The sequence below is a fragment of the Oryzias latipes genome, chromosome 16 (assembly GCF_002234675.1).
Source record: "Oryzias latipes chromosome 16, ASM223467v1".
NCBI classification, from domain to species: Eukaryota; Metazoa; Chordata; class Actinopteri; order Beloniformes; family Adrianichthyidae; genus Oryzias; species Oryzias latipes.
This window is the reverse complement of record NC_019874.2, coordinates 10,685,720-10,705,164: the sequence shown is the minus strand read 5'-3', so window position 1 is coordinate 10,705,164 and position 19,445 is coordinate 10,685,720. Positions and strand designations below refer to the sequence as shown.

Below are 19,445 nucleotides of genomic sequence, written 5' to 3'. Positions count from 1 at the left end.
CTAGGAATTCTGGGTACTGTAATTTGTTTATTCATTTCATCAAAGTCAATAAAAGGTTGCCTGGCAGTTTTCTTTCAGCCCTAGTGCTAGATTTGACACCTCCCTCACAGAGCTGCAAAAAATTCCATGTGCTGTAGCTGATTGCAGTCTCTGGTGGATGATACGCTCGGAAGGCTGAGCCAAAACAAACAGGAAGCCATAAGCAGTGATGTTCTCAACTTGGGATTGGTCCAAGCATCATTTTCTGAATTGGATCACCAATCCGTCCTGTGTTTTGGTATTTCCCTGTTTTATTTGTTTGTTCTGGATGGTGATACCCTGAGTGGGCTATATATTAATTACAGCATTACTTTAATGTTATATTGCAATATAATATAGCTATAAATTTACAATATTACTTTGTTCTCTTTTAGGCGCTTGCATCCTACCGTGCCTACCTCTTGACAGCTCGAATCCCCACCAAGGTAAGGGCAGAATTTCTTTAAGGGAGACTGTTGTGGTGTAACACCACGATAGTTTCAGTTGGTATCAGCAGGGAAGGACAACAAATATTGAATCGTCATATAGTTTGGTTTATCTTCACACTGAGTTGGCTAAACCACCTGGAAACGCCATGCTGTTCCAACAGCTGCTCATTTGGGGATGAATTTGGCTGAGGGGAGCATTAATGGGGAAGAAAATCGTTCAAAAAGATGAAAATTGACTAGTCTTGCTAATTATGGTTAGAGTTTCTTATTGTTAGACACATTCATCTCACCACTAAACTACAATTATCAAATCTATTTTCCAGGGTATTTTTGATTTGCACCTTAACTTTCACAATTTGTATTACGTGTCATCGTTCCCACAGAAAATGCCCTTGCTTGCATCACTGCTTTCTTTGGTTTACAAAAAAGCTGGAGTTTACTTCTTTGTTTCACATCGTTGTTCAGGTAAGCTTTTACTCCCACTGTAAACAGTGGACTACCAAAGAAAATGAACTCTGGTGTGGGTCACACCAATACAGACATTATTCATTGCAGGTTATATGTTATGTAATTTTATGCAAACCTTTCTGGACTTTTAAGCCATTTTAATATTTACAACTAACTGAACCTTCCAAACTGCATCTTTTAAACTTCAGACATTCCGAATTGCATCACTGAAAATTCAGACATTCTGACCCATGTCTTTAAAACTACAGACATTCCAAAGTGCATCCTTTTAAACTTCAGAAATGCGACCTGCCTCATTCAAATTCTGGACATTGCGATCTGCATTATTCATTATAAGACATTCTTTGCTGCATCATTTAAAGTTGAACATTCCAAACAGCATCATCTAAACTTCTGCATTCCGACCTGCATCCCTTAAATTACAGAAATTCCGAGTTGCATCATTCAAACTTCGGACATTCCGACCTGTATCTTTTAAACTACAGACATTCTGAGCTGCATCATTTATACCTTAGACATTAAAAGATTACCAGGTCTAGTTTCAATCTGGATGTGGGGAACGGTAAAATAAACTGGGATGTTCATTAGCATTCTATATAGAACAGACATGGTTAAATACTGTATGTGCTTTTAGGCACCAACCACTCTGAACACACCAGTGGACACCCCCCCCACACACACACACACTGTTTTTTCTAAAAAAAAAAAAAAAAAAAAAAAACTCTCAAAGGAATATATTCAATCCATATTTGGAAAATCCCTTTTTTAAAGCTTCGATTCAGCATCAAAGTCATTTTTGTCCATATTTTTATGCACTTTATTTAGTCTGATATTGTTGCATGTATAGTATTCCCAATTGTTTTTATAAACCAGTAACTTTCTTGCATTATGTAATTCACCATCTGCTTTGAACTCAATAATTGAGAATTCAGATGAATCGTTTATGTTTCTGTCCTTTGAACAGCTGTTTTCAGTTTGGTTGAGCAAAGAGGCCATTGCACTAAACCGTCATCTTTTCCTTCTCTGAGACAGATTTCAGGCATTCCCATATTTGCTCTCCTAAAGGCAGTCCCAGCAGCCTCTCTTTTTTTTTTCTTGCCTTATAATCCCCCCCCACCGACTGTCTTTCTTCCCCCACTCACCACTGTGCCAAGAGTCAGCAGGAGAAACCAATGCCTTTTCAATCTGATTGCTTTGATGTCAGCAGAAGCAATGCACAGTATTTATTCCAGCAGACAGTGGGGGCAGTTTAACAGCTATTCCTATTGCATCAATAAGTTCTTACAATGGAGGGGTGGCAGTTCAATGCCCACCTCACAATCAAGCTTTATATTATTTGTTACGTCACGCAAAAAAGAAATATATAAATGTATAGTAAATAAACTTTCCTGAAATGGACATAACTAATATTTTTAACAAAAAGGGAAGCTATTTGATTATACTTCACAATAAATGTCTGCATTTGTTGGACACAAAGCCTAAACCTGCAGTTTAAAGTGAAATCTCAAAACAGATAAGTCACTTCCTGTTTAAGCTCTGTTTCCTGTTATAAAAACTTCAAACATTAAACCAGGGGTGGCGAACACGCGGCTCTCGAGCCGCATGCGGCTCTCGGCCAATAAGCATGCGGCTCTTTGCGTCTTATCACATTTTCTATATACTGTGCTTCATTTCATATTTTTTTCCCTCTTAAACCACACTCAAAAGCATCCGAGGGTATTAAAAATAAATAATAAAGAAGTAATTTGGCAGTGTGTGTGTTTTGATGCTGCTCCCGACTGTTGTGCAGTGGGGGTGTATATGTGCTGGCACCGCGCGTGCGTGTGAGAGAAGGAGTGAAGAGCGCGTGCAGCGTGAGAGGGGGAGAGAGCGTGAAGCTGAAGTGTGTGCATTCATGTTGTGTTTTTCGGAGGTAGGAGAACCGTAATAAGAGAACGTTTCCCCCAGAAGAAGATGAATGACTCTTTATTACCCCGCTCTGGAGGCTCTGAGGGTCTGAACTGGGGAAGTGAACCCCGAACTACCTTCATCCCGCAGGAAAGGTTTAACATGACACATAAGTGACCGCCAATCATTTGCGCGGGATACGCCAAATGCCGGAAAAAATAAGTAAACATTTGATGTGCATGCAGACTGTTACCCTCATGGTCAAAATGGTGAAATTCAGAGTATAAAGATAAAAAACAGGACGTTTCTGGAAGAATGGGAAGATTCTTACTTTTTTACTGGATGGAATGTCAAGTCACTTCCTGATCTGACACAATTTGTCTCCTTTATGAACATGTTGAAGCTTTTCAAAGTGCACATTCAAAACGGCAATCTGTCCCACTTCTTTGCGGAGTTCCCAGCAGAAGGCTGCTATCCAAATGAATAAAGCGCAGAACGTGACGCTGCTTGCCCAACTGGATGGAAACTTTACTTTGCAGTTTGAGGACCTGCAGCAGAAACGACCACAGATCACTTTTCTCATGGATCCTTTATTGCAGAGACTGACTGCCTGAGATCCCCGCTTGTCACTGATGAGGCAGCGAGCGAACTGGAGATGAGTAAATTAAGCTAAAATCTTTTTTGAAAGAAGGCCCTGTTACGTTTTGGAGAACTGTGCCAACGGCGAAATACCTGTGTGTAAAAGAGCTGCTCTCAATCTGCTGTTGATGTTCTTAATATATGTCTGCCAGTCCCTGTTTATTACTTTGAAACACGTAAAATCAAGGCATCGGTCCGTTCTGACCGACACTCACGTACAGGAACTGCTCAGAGGGGCTACAACTGAATATAAACCTGATTAGCAGAGGATTACTAAAACAAGAGAAATCCCACTGAGATCATCCATCCCATCACTGGGCAAGGTAAGAAATTCTGAGATGTAGTTTGGAAAACACACCTGACTGAGCATGCTTGCGTGAATATTTGAATATTCCATCAATGATCAGTTTTCCATGCAAAAAGTCAACCATTAGTTTTTAAATAAAAAAGAAAAAGAAAAGTTATAAAAGTAAAATATTTTTACTAAAGGTCAAAATTACATTTATGCTACATACATCTGAAATGTAATGTATTTAATGTGTTTATTGGGAATATGAATTACTCAGACACCAGAAGGATGCTCTGTCCAGATGTTTATGTATTTGTTGGTGTAAGGGTCATTGAAAGAGAAATGTTGAGATACAAAGAATTATTAAATATTCAGTTTTTATCATCATAAATCTGACTTCAGAGGAGTCGGTGCCTCACCATCATCAACCTCACCGCCCGTCACTGAGTCGTTGTGTGTGTCAGAGAGAGGCAGAGAAAAGAGTAATATATAGTGTGTGTGTGTGTGTGTGTGTGTGTGAGATGAGAGAGAGGCACCTGTGTGTGTGTATGTGTGTGGAGGGGGTATCTGACCTCCAGGGTAGTCACTGTGTTAACTCTGGCTAAGCTGCATTTGATGTGTGTATTGAGGGTGGACACTTTCCTTGAAATAAACACAAGTACAATACTTGCTGTACTGTTGCAGGGAGAGGAGTGTGTTATGGAAAATAATACGGCTTTAATTGGGTGTTTGTGTGTGTACGTCTTGGCAGGTCAGTGTGTGGTGTGGCTCTTTGACTCTCACTGTTAAAAATTCGTCTCTTGGTGTCAAACTTGTTCGCCACCCCTGCACTTAATAGTCAAAGCTGAATTTTTTATGTTTAAATTTAAATGTGGTCATTTTGTGCATGTTTACTCATACGTGTTTTTGTTCTGTGGTAACTACATTATCCTTCAACATTTACTCTCATCTAAAGTCTGTGCTGTGCATTTACTGCAGAGGCTCCTTTTTGCTCCTTTTTTTCAGTGGTTGAAGATGTGATGCTTTGGCTTTTTTTGAGAAGCTGCAGGGCTGGTCTGGCTGTCTGTCCAACAGAGGAACTCCTCTTCACGCTCACCCCCCTTCTTTCCTTTTGTCTGGTTACTTTAATAGCCTGCAGTAACTATACAGCTTACATTCCTGAGTATCCTTTTTTACTCTGTTATACTGTCGAAACCCCTCTGACCAAACATTTTTTAAACTCAGGTTTATTGAAAGCGATCTATCTGTTTGGGATCCAATAGAAATAAAGCGGATTTTGAAACGAGGCTGCTCACATTTTTGACTCATTTCAGTCACCATCATCAATCTGAAGGTGTATGTTAAGACAACGTAATTTGTAGGACATCTGTCAAAAATAAAAATAAAAGAAAACTCAAAAAAGAGGGGGAAGCATCTGAATGGCAGATGGACAGTGAACGAATGATTGAACAATCAGTCAGCAGCATTCGGTTCTGCATACACCTCTCAGCATGAAAGCATAGCTGCTGGTTAGGAGTCAAAGTTACTGGCAGTCCTACTGGTGCAACTAACTAACCCATCTCTGCAAGGTTGATTTAGTAGTAAAGAAATTACTTTAAGTTGTTTTTTGTAAAACAAAGAAATTTCACATTCTGGACTTGTTTCTTTAAAAAAGCACAACCAGCTCAGTTTGATAACCATCAGTCTGCAGGGAACAGCACAAGGAGGCACTCCTCCGTAGATGAGGAGAGTCTTTACTTTATCCTCTACACAGGAGCTTTTTTTTCTTTTTTAAGAAGCTTTTATCTACACAAACCAAAAAAACATATGAGATATCTGGCTTTTGTCTATTTAAAAAAAAAAAACATACTGGTTTGGTTCAGCAGCTTATGCAGGGAGGATTAAGAAAAGCTGAACAACAAGTAGAAATGTAATTTAAAAAAGATATGAGAGCCTATAGTTCATACCTGGCATATCTTTGAAAGCAATAGATAATCAAAGAAATGCAGATATGTAAACCCAACAGAGAAAAGGTGGAGGGGACAAATGTTTTTAGCGTCTGTATAGGGGATCCACATGTTTTGATTATTAATTTATTTAAATATTACAAATAGTTTCCTGAAAGGGCAATACAACACTAAAACTGGACACTCCCTGCACATTGTGTTTTGTAATTTCCCCATAGCAAATATCTCACACATGAGAGGAAAACCATGTTCAATAACCATCTTTGTGTTTGTGTTTATGCTCTTCTTCCCCTATAAATATTTTAAAAAATTGTTGGCGAGAAGTTGAAATAAATGTGTCATCTTTAGAGGATCACAAACAACATTGAAATTTGCCATCTGATTCGTCATTACCTGTTTATTTGTGAATTCATTTCTGTAGGAAAAACGGTTGAACAGAATTAAAAAATGCCTGCAGATAAACACGATAGGTGCTACGTTATAGAAAATGGGTAAATATGCATAAAATTAACTAGCAAATTCGTTTGCCCAATAAGAATATAGCTCTTTCATTTTTCATTGTTTGATTCTTCCCTTTAATAGCTACAGAAATCCGATAGAATCAGGTAGTAACACAAACACACAGAAACACACTGTATAGTGTATTCAGACAGACGGATTTAGGCTTATCTGCTCCTTCCTCATCTCTCAGCTGAGCCTCAGGAGCCCAGCTCCCACCTGGAGCTGTCTGGCCTCTCCGCCTGGCCTGCCCTCAGGCACTCAAGATGTGCAGTCAACTTGTGCTCATTTTGTAGCATGCGTTCTCCTGCACAGGATTTCCATTTCTCAATTGATATTCTTTTGTGGGGTTTTATATCGCTCATGAGAAAATGAGGCAGCTCTCTTTGTCTAAAAATGCCACGTTCAGAACTAATGTGGAAACAAAAGTGGATATTTGTCTTGTTTTTTTTTCCAGCTTGAGGATTCTTCATCTGCGACTACGCGTTATCTAGTGCAATCCACAATTTTTTTACCACGTTCTCTATTAACATCAATAAATGTAGATGATGTCTTTCATGTGACATGAAAAACACAAAGCTTTGACTTCACAAACCATTTTATTTTAAGGTTTAATTAACTTCACAAAAACCTTCCCTGTGACCACATGTGGACAGTTTATTATGGAACCATCAAATATTCCAAATCAAGCCTTAAATTGTAAAGAAAGAAATTAAAATCCAGTTAACTAAGTTGATCATTCAAAAGTGCTTGTAAGCCTTGATTGCATTGTCTGTTGAATGTGGTTGTATTTTTGCCTAAGCTGAGCTGTCTGATGGTAAAAGCTGAATTTATGACTTTAACTCCTAACGTTTTCAATCATTTTTAGGTGGAACACTCCTTTAATTATCTGGAGATCCAGGGAGTTGCTTGTAACAAGCCGACACAGGTAAAGAACCCGCCTCTGAACGTACAAACTATTGGATATATTCACTTTGAACCATACCTTTAATAACAGTATTCTTACGTATGGCTGATACTTTGTAGGAAAGATGTTCTTTTGCAGTTCCTATTTAAGTATAAAACATGAAAAAGTTAGTTTCTTCTTCAGACAGAACTTCATCATTTAAAGTGATCCCACCACAAACCAATCCATAACTTTAAGTCTGTTCACTCCAGCAGATCCATTTTTACATTCTAAATTTTCCAAACTTGGTGGATTAAATACAAGCCTGCATCATTTATATTCTGTGGTTCATTTAAGAAATGAGTCCAGACTAAAGGCATGGATTTTTCTGAAGGTTCTGTTTGCTTTCAGGCACCAGATTGTTTGAATTCTTAAAATGTTAAATACAAAAAGGATTCCATGGTCTTTTATTTTTTTCCAAGCGGGAAAGTAGGCTTTCATAACAGAGTCCTCTTCACCTCACGGTTTGATCTTTTCCAGAGATGCATGAATGCTGTTAGCATTCAAATGTGCGTTTCTAGTGTTTTCTATAGCGTTTCTATAGGAAGACTGAAATTGTAGTTGTGGGTTGAGGAACTTTAGGTTTAGGATTTTGGATTCTATAGCAAAAAGCTTATCTGTCCTGCGGCTGAACTCACTTATCATGAGTGATGTGAAGAGTCTTAATGCTGTGATTGAAGGTCTCCTGTGTACCAGCTAGGATTATGTTAATTTAACCCATATTGTTATATGTCATCATTTGCATAATCCAGATTAGCTCTGTAATGGTTAGCCAGCATTAGTTAATGTCATTGATCTTAACTGGATGTTGTTCGTGTGTTGGATGGATGGATTTGTGAGATTTATTCTGTTCTGGTTCACAGTTTGGTACAAAAGACTAAACGAATGAGACAATTTTATACTAATTTTATATTTCAGTCTCACAATACTATTTTGTTTGTGAATCAGGTTAAGAATCCAGAATTCTATATAGCTATTTGGCTGTAGAAAAAAAGATGCATCTTCATTAAAATTCTGGAGATTTTTTTTTTTCTTGAAACAGTAATTTAAAAAAAATAATTCTTCAAATTTACAATTGGTTGATGTTTACATCTTCCCAAATGGAAACAAAAATACAGTAGGAAATGTTTGTGAATCCCATCAATCCAAACAAACACAGAACCTTATAGTTTGAATATGTGCAGTTGTTGGGTTCTCTTCAATTGAGCAGTAGCATGGCAGTTGTTCATGGCAGACAACTGCAGTAAAAGTCAGATGATGAGAATAACAAATGAGTAATTCCTCTGGAAACTCTTTTGAAATTAATTTTGAATCCTAAAGATGGGAATAGTCATGCAGATTATAGCAGTTGAGAGACGTTTGCTTATTAAAACCTCTTCTATAAAAAAATGTCCTTTGTGCAAGACGGGTTGGTATTTAAGCTGTTTACTCTTGCATATTTCTGCCAAAATACACAAATGTCTATTGGGAAGATCCGAAATGAATAAAGAATTATTGACATTATCAGTGAAGACTTGCATTCAGCATCATACTTTTCTAGGGAATTGATCACTTTAGCAAATAAAAGCATTCATTGTTTTTAACACATTGACAAAGGAAACTTAATACACATATATCTAAATCTTAATACATATGTATACTGTTCAGATGGTGTATAGTGCTGTTCATTTTGTTTTGCTACTACAATCAAAAAATAAAGAGTCTAGGTCAAAAGCAACGCATCATTTTCTAAGCTTAATGGGTGCATTTGTGGTTGTCGTTTTCCCTATAAATGTACATCTTCTAACAGCTTCAGGCCTCCTTGTCTCTGGATATCTCCTTTCAGCTATGCATAGATTATGAGCGTGGCTCCTTCTCGCTGAGGCTGCCCTCCACAGAGGAGGTCAATGAGGTGGTGGCTCACATAGGGAACTGTCTGCTGAGGATATGTCCTGGCCTCCCGCCCTAGTAAGTTGATTCTGTTTACATTTGTGTGGATCTTGACACTCCAGTTCTACATCCTGCAGCAGTTTTTTCCCCATTGTTTGCTGTTATTAAGTTCATTTACTATTCAAGCTTACAGTTTAAAAAAAATCTCATGATGACGCAGATGCTTACACATGCGCACAGATTCTATAGCTTAACACTTGAACTCATATTTATTGTAAAGTGCTGGAAATATGACAAAAAATGCAAAAATCATAGACATAAATTACTTTGTGTCAACTTTAGAGGGTCTAAAAGGTAAACAGGTTTTAACTGATTGACTGCTGATCATTTTTTAATCGTAAAAATTAATGTTGTATTGCTTCCTTCAGTATTCACATTTATGTATAGATAAGAAACATGCATTTCTAAACCAAACCGAGTTTGATTTTGAGCAGTCAGAGCTGGCAACATTTATTTTTTTTTTTACTTTAAGCTTTCATAAAGGTAGGCGGGAGGAAGGATTTTTCTTTGCTGAATATGACTCTGTTTTCTCACCTGTCATATCTTCTCAGTAAAGTGATGAAGAAGCTCTCCATGGAGCCCTCTGACAGGCTGCCCCCTCTGCAGACTCTGTGGGAGAACAACAAGCTGGCTGAACCAGGACCCTGTGGTAAGAAGTTAGGACGTTTTAATGTATGCCTGTATGTATTCTGGTCTACTTACAGCCCCCATTCATGAACTGAAGCTTTCCATTGGCTGGATTTTCAACAATGTCTCATTTTCAATGATTTTACTTCTTTAACCTTTGGGAACCAATGGAAGGGGGTGTCCAGCCCAGCGGCTGTGACATCCGCGTAATAAAACTGTCTAAAATAGACTTCAACTTGTTTTTATATTCTGTGATGGAGACTATATTGAATGAAAGAGAGAATATGGCAGTTATGTGTAGTTTCTGGATAAAAGTGATCTTTTATCTTTATAAAAAAGGCAGAAGATGGATTGTAGCGTGGAGCAGAGGACCCACTGTGTGTGTGTGTGGTGTGTGTGTGTGGAGGAGCGGAGCTAGCTGTAGAAATCCAATTTTATTCTTTGCCACTCGCACAATAAGGAAGGTTTTAGAGAAAATATCAAAAAGCTGGTGGGGAAAAAGGATTCCTGACAAAGTGTCAAATGGACAACAGAGCGCACAGAAAACAGATTTAATGTTTTTGGGCTGCCTGGAAGCATAACCCACAAAAGCAAACACCGCCTGGATAACTTAAGTAAGGTCCCGTCATAAAGGTGTGAGACCTGTGATGTGTTCAGCTGAACAGAAGCTGTTTAATCATGGGACACAAAGAAAACTCAATTTTGCCTGGAATTTTTTTGTTCAAAAACATTTAAATTAGTTTGTTTAAAACATTTGTTCTTGTTGTTTTTATGAATTATCACCTAAAACATTCATTCTATGTTGTAAAAAACAGTTTGTTGGACATTTTTGGGGTTTCCAAAACAAAATGAATGACTTTTTTTTTCCTGATGGAATTTTCTGTGTTTGTATGATTTTATCTCTAGTGTGTTAATAAAACTTAGAAAAATGACAAAATAATGTTGGTGTCACATAGGTGAGGTTATAGTGATTAAAATAATACCAGCTAAGCAAGCAAGTATTCTTCCAAAATGAAAGTACAGAGGTCAATTAAAAAGTACCGGTGGACAAAATTTGAGATTTAGGCCCAAGGTTCCAAAGGGTTACTTTTTTCCCTTCATTTTGTCTAGGTGGGTTTTCCCAGATGTACAAATGTGTGTGCGACTGGTTAGGTCTGCCTTACAGAGAAGAGGTACAGTGGGTAAGCATACGTTTTTCTTGATTTTTAAATTTTTGTTTACAGTTGCACACAATCTTAACAAAGCGGATGACTAGAGACTATTACAGTTCATTCTCTCTTCTTTAGGATGTTGACACCATCTATTTAACACAAGACACCAGAGAACTTAATCTGCAAGACTTCAGTCACCTGGAGAACAGGTGTTGGCCGTGGTTTCATTGTAGAATGTGCTTTTGTGTTGTGATAGTTGCAATTATTACTACAAAGTTCAAACTCCAACTTGTTTTCTTCCACTTGTCCTCAGGGATCTGGTGGCTATAATAGCTGTCCTGGAGTTTAACCAATGGTTCACCAAGCTCTCCACCAAGGATTACAAACTGGTTAGTACCACTCTCGGTTTTGTGCTGGTCATCATCAGAACTCATCAAGATTGAATAAAATATTTCTTAACGGTTTTATTTAAAGGTTCATATATTGCATTTGCTATTACAAATTCGTAACACAAATGTCCATCATTAAAACAGACTTTGTTTAATGCCGAATATTTGAATAAATTCTCTAATAATGTTTGAATTCAGGGTTTTAGGTCTGGTATTCCAGACTGACTTTTTTAACCTCTTTTAAGCTAAATTCATAAAATGGTGAGTAAACTTTTGTGTTATTGCTTCTCTGAGCCAAAAACAAAAAAAGAAAGTAAGTTTAGGATACAAATCATATAGGTTAAACATGCTACAAGCTTATTGCCCAAATGTGGTTGTCCAATGTCCTTTGAAGTAAGTTCCGTATTTACTTTTTTTCTGATTTATTTTACATGTGCACAGTATATGAGCTTTTTTTCTCTGCGCTCACATGGATGTTTTTAAGTGGAGATGTTTTTTTCGGTCTTGCATCACTTCAACGCTAAGATTATAAGCACACTTTTGCCAAGATTGTGGTGTCACCAATTCAACTGAGAAATTCTGCTGTTCCAGTTTCATTGGACATTGGTTTAAAATCCTGCCCCTGTACCTGCAGACTGCTTCTATTAATAAAAGAATGGGCTGCTGTCAGGAGCTCTGTGAATGGTATTCTGAAACTATGATAGAATCCCATCTGTGTCCAGTAGTTACATTTTCAAGTCAAGTTGTTAAACTGTCGGGGACGTTATAACAAAGGGGAAATGGTTGCGAATGATAGCAACTCAGTCATGGAGTGGTCGACCACTTAAACTAAAAGAATGGATAATGAGACACTGAAATCACCAACTTTCTGTTGAGTCAACCACTACAGACCTTCACGCTTCATAGAATACATTTTTACATGCCAGAGAGTTCCTTCAGTGCAATTCAAAGCATTGGCATGAAACTACTGGGCTTGGGTCTTTAGCTCCAGTATAAGGAACTCTACATGCTTTAGCGTACCAAGGTTCTGAGGAAGCAAACTGACAACAACAATAAGCCATTTGATGCGTTTTTTATGCATCAATGGTTAAACATTGTCCAAGAGAAATTCAAATATGTAACCTTTTGGTTATTTCTGGATTTGGTTGATGTCTTTGTTTTTTTTACATTCTCTACTAATGCAGTGCAGGGTTCTTCCACATTAGTTTACTATGGTACTAGCTGAACCAATCCTTTTTCAGAATATAAGCCCCATGTTTTTTTCTTTTTCCTCTTCCAGTCTTCTGAATGAACAGCTGACCAGTGTTCGTGAAGGATAAGACTCCTAATCCAAATGAGACAAAGGGGCTTAATGTATCTGACTGTTGCTCCCCTCTTACCAATTCACAACAACCCTACATAACCATCTGCGTGTAAAGGCTTTTCTCAGTTTCACCAATTACCAAATGCAGGTTCTTCTGCCAAAACATTGTCTTTAATGTCACTCTCAGGCTTGTTTTGCTGTTCAGAAATGCAAAATCTAACCCTGCTATGTCTAGGTTTGACAGTTCCACAGTCCAGTAAGCAAAGATAAAAACTTTTTAGGACCCTTTCTTCACTTTTAGGGATCAGACGATCAGTGTTTTCACAATCCTATCTATGAAATATGCTTAGCTTTTCTAAAGTCAATGGAATGAAAAGCAGTGGAGATTCCAGAGCGGTGGTGCTGCCGCCCTGAGGTTAGAGGTGGGGGGCCAGTGAAAGGAGGGAGAGTGGTGGAAGAAAGAAAAAAAATTCTGTTTGCTACAGCTAAAATGCTGGCACAAAAAACACAAATCAAGGGCAACCCAGTTATGATGCAACAAATGTTTCAGTGAAAAAGAAACACCCCATACAGCATAAATAAGAAAAAAGAGTGACTGATAAGAAGCTGCATACACGAATAATAATAAGATAAGACAATACAAATACTTTAACCTATACGTCAGGCTTTTACAGTGAGAACCTATGCTCATCCTCAGTTTGAACAGTTGTTTTTCTTTTTCAAAGTTCTAAGACAAAAAAACGGTAAAGAAGAAAATGTGACACTACGTACACACTGGGCACGTGATGCATGTTTAAGAACGTGTTGAATGGAGGATCTTAAACATGCTTTCTCCAGGCTTTTTCCTTCACAGCTCTATTCATATATATTATGGACTTGGTGTCACATAAGTCTATCCGGACACAAACTGCAATTATTTATTTCTCCTTCATTATCACTTTTCAAATGGTTGGCGCATCCATTAATTAAAAAAAAGCTACCCATACATCACTACCAAATCTGAGCCCTTGATTGGTCTAAGTTTAGCTGGTTTGACTTTGAATGTGCGTTCCATGACTGCACGTTTTCTACGTGGAGCAATGTGTGAACATGAGAGTTTTGAACGTGGAAGCCCAATATGTGCATATACTGTACATGTGTTTACAAAGACTTTTCATTGGAAGTGGTTTTTTGAATGAGCGCTGCCAAGGGCATTGTGAACGAAGCATGAGAGGAGTGTAGCGATAAGAAGACTGGACCTCTGGTTACCTCACAGCATGTTTGTGTGTGTTTGTTAGTGCTATTTCATGAGCGGCATGACATTATCCCCAACCTCTTTCACACCTCCCACTCCCTTAACTGATAGAGATAGACATTGAAAAAGTTGGTTTGTGGAAATACTAATAGTTGGGACCTCTTCCTCTGGGGATAGCCGCATAGCCAGTCAGGTGCAGCATCACAGGTGGGGACCAGCCTCACAACAGCAAGGTGGCAATGCAGGTTCCCATCTAGAACTGTAGCGGCTGAACAGCAGCTGACCCAGAGGTAAAGGACACAACCGAGAAAGCACAAAAAATGAAAATAAAGAAAAAATATAAAATTAGCTTTGTCCTAAAACCATCTATGCTCTCTGCGGCAGACTGTTCCAAAAACAAGGGTCATGGTCCTGAAAAGATGCCTCTCTGTAAGTTTTGGTTTTCACAGTTGGAATGATTAGCAGTGCTGGAGGATCTCATGTTCTGCGAGGGTTCATCAAGATCTGAGAATTAAGAAGGTGCAAGACTGTTAAGACATTTAAAGGCCATTAAAAGTATTTTAAAATCTTACATTTCGAAGCATATGGGAGCTAATACAAGGATTTTGAAATTGGGGTGAGATGATTGTTAGCCCGCCTCCTGGTCTTGGTGAGAACTCGTGCGGCAGACTGTTGGACTAGCTGAAGGTTCTTAAGGTTGTTTTTCGCTATTTGGCGAGTAGTACGATCCACACTGACTGTACCAGTGCTGTCCCCATCAGCATGACTGTAAAAACACAAAGCTCTTTGTGCATTTTCTGCTAAACTCTTTACTATTATACTCCATTTCCCTCCTCTGAATACCATCATGTCATCCCTGTCTCTTAAGTGTCATCTCTCACTGCCCTCATCTCGCTTATTCCTCTGCTGTAGTGCCCATAGTTTGGCCGAAACACGGCGTGAACAATTGTTCCTTTTTTCCGTCCTCCCCTCCTATTGTCACTCTCCCCTTTAACTGGTATTTGCTGCATATGAATGTTGGACAATGCCCCGACTGTCACAGCCTCATGGAGCCAAACAGAAACGGCCCTTGTAGCAAAAAGGCTGTTTTATAGAAATAATAACAACACAATGTTCCAGTCAGATTCTGTTATCATAAAGTAAACATCGCAGATCGTAATGCTGAGGCATCAGAAACTAAATGTGTTTCCACACAATACCGTTCAGTTAGAAGTATGACGCAGCAACTGCTAAACTGGGTCACTGCACTGTCTGGGTCGGCCGTGGACATTTAACTTTTGAATTTTTGATTTTGCCTACATATAAGTGGTTTTGCTCTCTGTCTGTCTCTCCTGTGGCTCTCAGACCACATAAGCGAAAAAACTTTCTTCTTTCACCTAAAATGGAGCATGGTCTGCTGTCTCCAGTCTCGCCGCTCCTCGCATGAATAGTTTATAAGTGAAAGTCAAAGAATTCACTTGTGTTGTTTTCTACTTGCGCACTTCCGCACAGCTTTAATTACCATAAACAGCTTTCCTGAAGAAAGTCCATTGAAGAATTTATAGGAAATGTTTCTCAGTGACCTTGAATGATTCTGTTTGGTCTTTTGCTGTTTGGGATAAAAATGCTTCATTTTGTCAAAGCAAGTTTAGTTAATGAAGTCCTTTTTAAATTATTGGTTAAATAAAGAGAACAGAAACTCTGTAATTACATAGCAGGAGGAATTTGGCTGAAAAACCTTAAAAGCATCCAAATAGAAAAAGAAAGTTTGAAAGGCATTTTCGTCTTAGTCCAGTAGGCTGGCTGGTCCTGATCAGTTGATGTGATCCAGTTAAAAAGCACATTCTTTTGTGGCCATCTATGTATTTGTTCTGCAAATGTGTAGCATTGTACTGTGGTGAAGTACAAGGAGAAACGCCAGAACCACTAATGAAATGTTTTAAGCTTTTTCTGTCTTCTTTAGAACCTTTCACATTGCTTCACTGACCTACATGCACAACAAATGTATCCAACTCTGTTTGGATAAACATCAACTGTGTTCTTTTATTACATCTTTGTGCCTCAAGGGTATCAATATATATTAAGAGTTTCAGCACAACACTGAAAGTCGTCTGTCATGTGTTTAGTCGGCAGATGTGTGCGAGCAGATCCTTCGGGTTGTGGCTCGATCCAGTCGACTGGAAGAGCTTGTTCTGGACAACGCAGGACTCAAAACGTAAGGAAGCTCTGCAAACTAATGCTTGTTTAAGGAGATATTTATGAAAAGTTATATTGGGGGGAATCTGTGTGACACATAATAAAAACCCTTTACAGGTAAGTTTATGTTGATAGTTGGAACAAAAGAAGATTTAATATCCCTTTTTTTCCATTAACTTAAGAATTTCTGTTGGATGTTTCAAGTTGTGTTCTTTAAAAATCTTATTTTTGTAAATGTACTATTTTTAACCCTTTTAATTTTATTGGAACTCAGTGCAGTTTAAAAACAAAAACAAATCTATTGAATAATGATATTCATTAAATGACTATTTCATATTTATACTCGCATCAATTTTCCTCGAAAGTGTTCAAAATTTTTCCTGCAAAATCGATTAGGTTTTCCATTGTCTTTGTTGTGAGTTACTGATGAGCACAAAATAATGATTTTTTTTTTTTGGATAATCCACAGGGACTTTGCCCAGAAGCTAGCTGCTGCCTTGGCCTACAACCCCAGCACAGGATTGACCGCCATCAATTTGTCCAACAATCCACTGGAGGACAGAGGTCTGGTGTCTCCCCTCATCTGCTTTAATACCTTTTATTTAAAGTCTCACTCCAACGATATTTTTTTGCTACTGTAAAATCGTTCCCAGTGGTCTTCTAATGATTTTTATCCAGTTTTTAGCTTAAGTCGAAAAGCCTGTGTCGCTTTTAAGACATACTTTCTGCAGAGCAGCAGGAGCTACATAGAAATTCGCTCTTGGGTTGTGGGCGAGACTGTTGGTGCGAAAGTTAGCCTAGCTAATTTCCCAGCATGCCTTTCCTTACACTCGCTTCCACTAGTGACAAGCACCTCACGTCCCAAGCTAACATTATTGCGGGGGGAAAAAACAGCTAACAAAATCCGGCCGCACAGTTTAAGGCCAGATGGCAGCTCAGATTAAGAAAATGAAGACGTTCATTCATCTATTTGTCTGCAGGTGGATGATTTAGGATTGGAGTGGGAGATTTTGGCCCGCCCTTGTCAGTAGCTGAGTCACAAGTTTGAGCTTTTTCTAACATCCGGTTTTCATCTGGTCCTTATCCAACACGATTTGAATAAAGAAATACTCAGAAACGCAGTTTTAATCTTAAATTATTTTATATATGTCCTTCATTATGAGAAAAGGGCTACAAGAACATGTAAAAAACGTAATTTTCATTGAAGTGGGTCTTTTAATGTAGAGCCAGCTCTCCTCAGTTTAGTTATTCTTCTTTCGGCGTTTTGGCTTTATTGTATTAACATAATATTTAAGTCATAATTAAGAAGATCATCCATTGTTCAGGTTGGATATTGTTAGTAAAGCTTAAATGCTGATCCTTCTGAAGATGAAATAAAAGCTCACTGAAATTCAGAAGATCCATCTTGTCACTTGTATTTTCTTTGGTAGTCAACTTCTTTTACTGCTGTGTGTCACCCGTTCAATAATTCATCCGTTTCACCCTAAGGCTTCTCTGTCTATCCGGAGCACATAAATTAAGTATATACTAACTACGCATCAACTAATCATACAGCAGATTCACAGATTTATCATTCCCTGGTGAACTTGTTCACATGGAAAATTGACCCGCAGATTCTGCTGCATATTCTAAGTCTCTTTGCAAGTAACGTTCTTGACAAACATGTCAAAACAACAAAACTCATAAAGTTTAACGGCATGTCAGGTTGTTTTAAATAATATACTGTATACTTTAAATATACTTTAAATAATATATATCATAAATAATATACATCATAAACAACCGACAAATTAATTTTTTTGTGTGTGTGTGTGATTCTCTCTCCAGGTGTTTCTTCTTTAGGTGCTCAGTTTGCCAAACTTCAAATTGGGCTAAAGCATTTAAACTTTTCCAGAACCTCACTGTCACCCAAAGGTACATCTTTCTTTTCCTCTTTACCAGTAGGTTCCTTAAATCAATCGGAATCTGGGTTTTTATTCGTATTACTTGATTTCTGTAAATATTAGCTGCAAAGATCCTCGTTTAAATATTATTGTTGTAAAAAGCAGGGCAGTGCTGTACTGATGCTTGCTTTGATTGCCACAGACAAATGGATGGGCATGATTGGTGGGATATATGTCTGTGGAATAAGTTTTTTGATGTGGTTTGAAAGAGGTACATTTTAGAATAACCAAATCTCTGTGCAGTTGAGCATTTTTGCAAAATTAAAGTGTCAGCTAAAAATTACTCATGGGTTCAATCGCGATTCCAAATCAAACCATTTAGCACAAACTTAGCACAAATGCAGCTTATTGAGACTCACTGTAAATACAGCCTCCTCTGAGGCAATCAATAAAGCACTCTCCAATTCCACAACAGAGGTTGGAAAGTGCCTGTGTTGTCTAAGCACAGTCTGGACTGTCTTTGTGCTGGCTTAACCCATCAGAAGACTTAGGGTTGGTGGTTTTCTTTTTTGTTGTTTTTAAGGTTTTCTTTTAAATTGTTACTGAGTCAGTTACAAATTTCCTGTTTTTTTTTCTTCCTTTATTGCTTTAATTTTGTTCTCATCTGTCAGCTTTTAGGGCCACTTGACCAGGGCCATTGACTTTCACACTGAGACTGTAAAGATGTTAGAACAGTATGTCAGTATCTAAAGATGTTAGAACAGTATGTCAGTATGCCTATGGTTGCCGTATGGAGTGGGCCCCCCCTCTTTCGGTTTTATTTGCACCTTAGACACGTAGGGTCCTTGGTAGGGGGGGTGCCTGGACATCACTGCCAGCAAGCAGCAGATGTCCTCCTGGCACCCTACCCGCCAATTTTAACCGCACCTTAGACATTTAGGGCCCCTTGGTGTGGAGGGTGAGGGGACATCACTGTGAGTAATCAGGAGATGTCCCCTTAGTGCCCTACTCGCCAATTTTAACTGCACCCCCCTTAGTACACACACCCCTCCCCCTTCAATATATACATTCAAACATAAACACACACACATGCACACAAACACCCTCTCAAACACCCATACACGCACACACATTTTACAAGGAAGGTGGGACCTGGGTCCATCTGTCCCCTACCCCGTCCCTGGTGGGGGGTGCGGGCCCCTTGGCGATGGCGGCCGTGTCCCTTGGGTGCCGGCTCCCTGGGCCCGGCGGTGCTCTCTCCGCACGGTGGGGGGGTTCATATTACACCTGAGCCGGGGGTGTTCGTGTCCCTGGGGGGTGGGTCCTGGTCCTTGCCCCTGGGCGCTGGGCCCCGCCAAACTTCCAACATGGCCGAGCCTGGTCGGGCCATATTTATAACATCCCTTATGGGCCGCCCTTTTTTCCCCGGGGTTCCCCCCTCCTGGGCGGGGGCGGCGGGCCCCTGCCTTGCTCCTACCTGGACCAACCGTGGGCCGGGTGGGTGGCTGCCTGGAGTGCGGAGCGGGTCTCCCTTGGGGGGTCCTGGCTCGTACCTGGGGTCGGGGCGGGGGGATGCCCGGAACTCCTGGGTGGTGGTGGGGTGCTCGTCTGGGG

General features: G+C 39.1%; 1 protein-coding gene across 4 annotated transcripts in view; it reads left to right on the top strand.

Annotated features, from left to right (window-relative positions):
* Positions 1-19,445, top strand: part of carmil1 (capping protein regulator and myosin 1 linker 1) — a 69,664-nt gene that overhangs the window by 20,170 nt on the left and 30,049 nt on the right. For all 4 annotated transcript variants that reach the window (XM_023964166.1, XM_023964164.1, XM_023964165.1 and 1 more), the window contains exons 3-12: positions 414-464; positions 7,063-7,122; positions 8,966-9,087; positions 9,621-9,718; positions 10,807-10,877; positions 10,983-11,056; positions 11,161-11,236; positions 15,879-15,967; positions 16,418-16,512; positions 17,776-17,862. In XM_023964166.1, the coding sequence (XP_023819934.1) occupies positions 414-464; positions 7,063-7,122; positions 8,966-9,087; positions 9,621-9,718; positions 10,807-10,877; positions 10,983-11,056; positions 11,161-11,236; positions 15,879-15,967; positions 16,418-16,512; positions 17,776-17,862 (823 nt within the window). The remainder of the gene's footprint in view (positions 1-413; positions 465-7,062; positions 7,123-8,965; positions 9,088-9,620; positions 9,719-10,806; positions 10,878-10,982; positions 11,057-11,160; positions 11,237-15,878; positions 15,968-16,417; positions 16,513-17,775; positions 17,863-19,445) is intronic.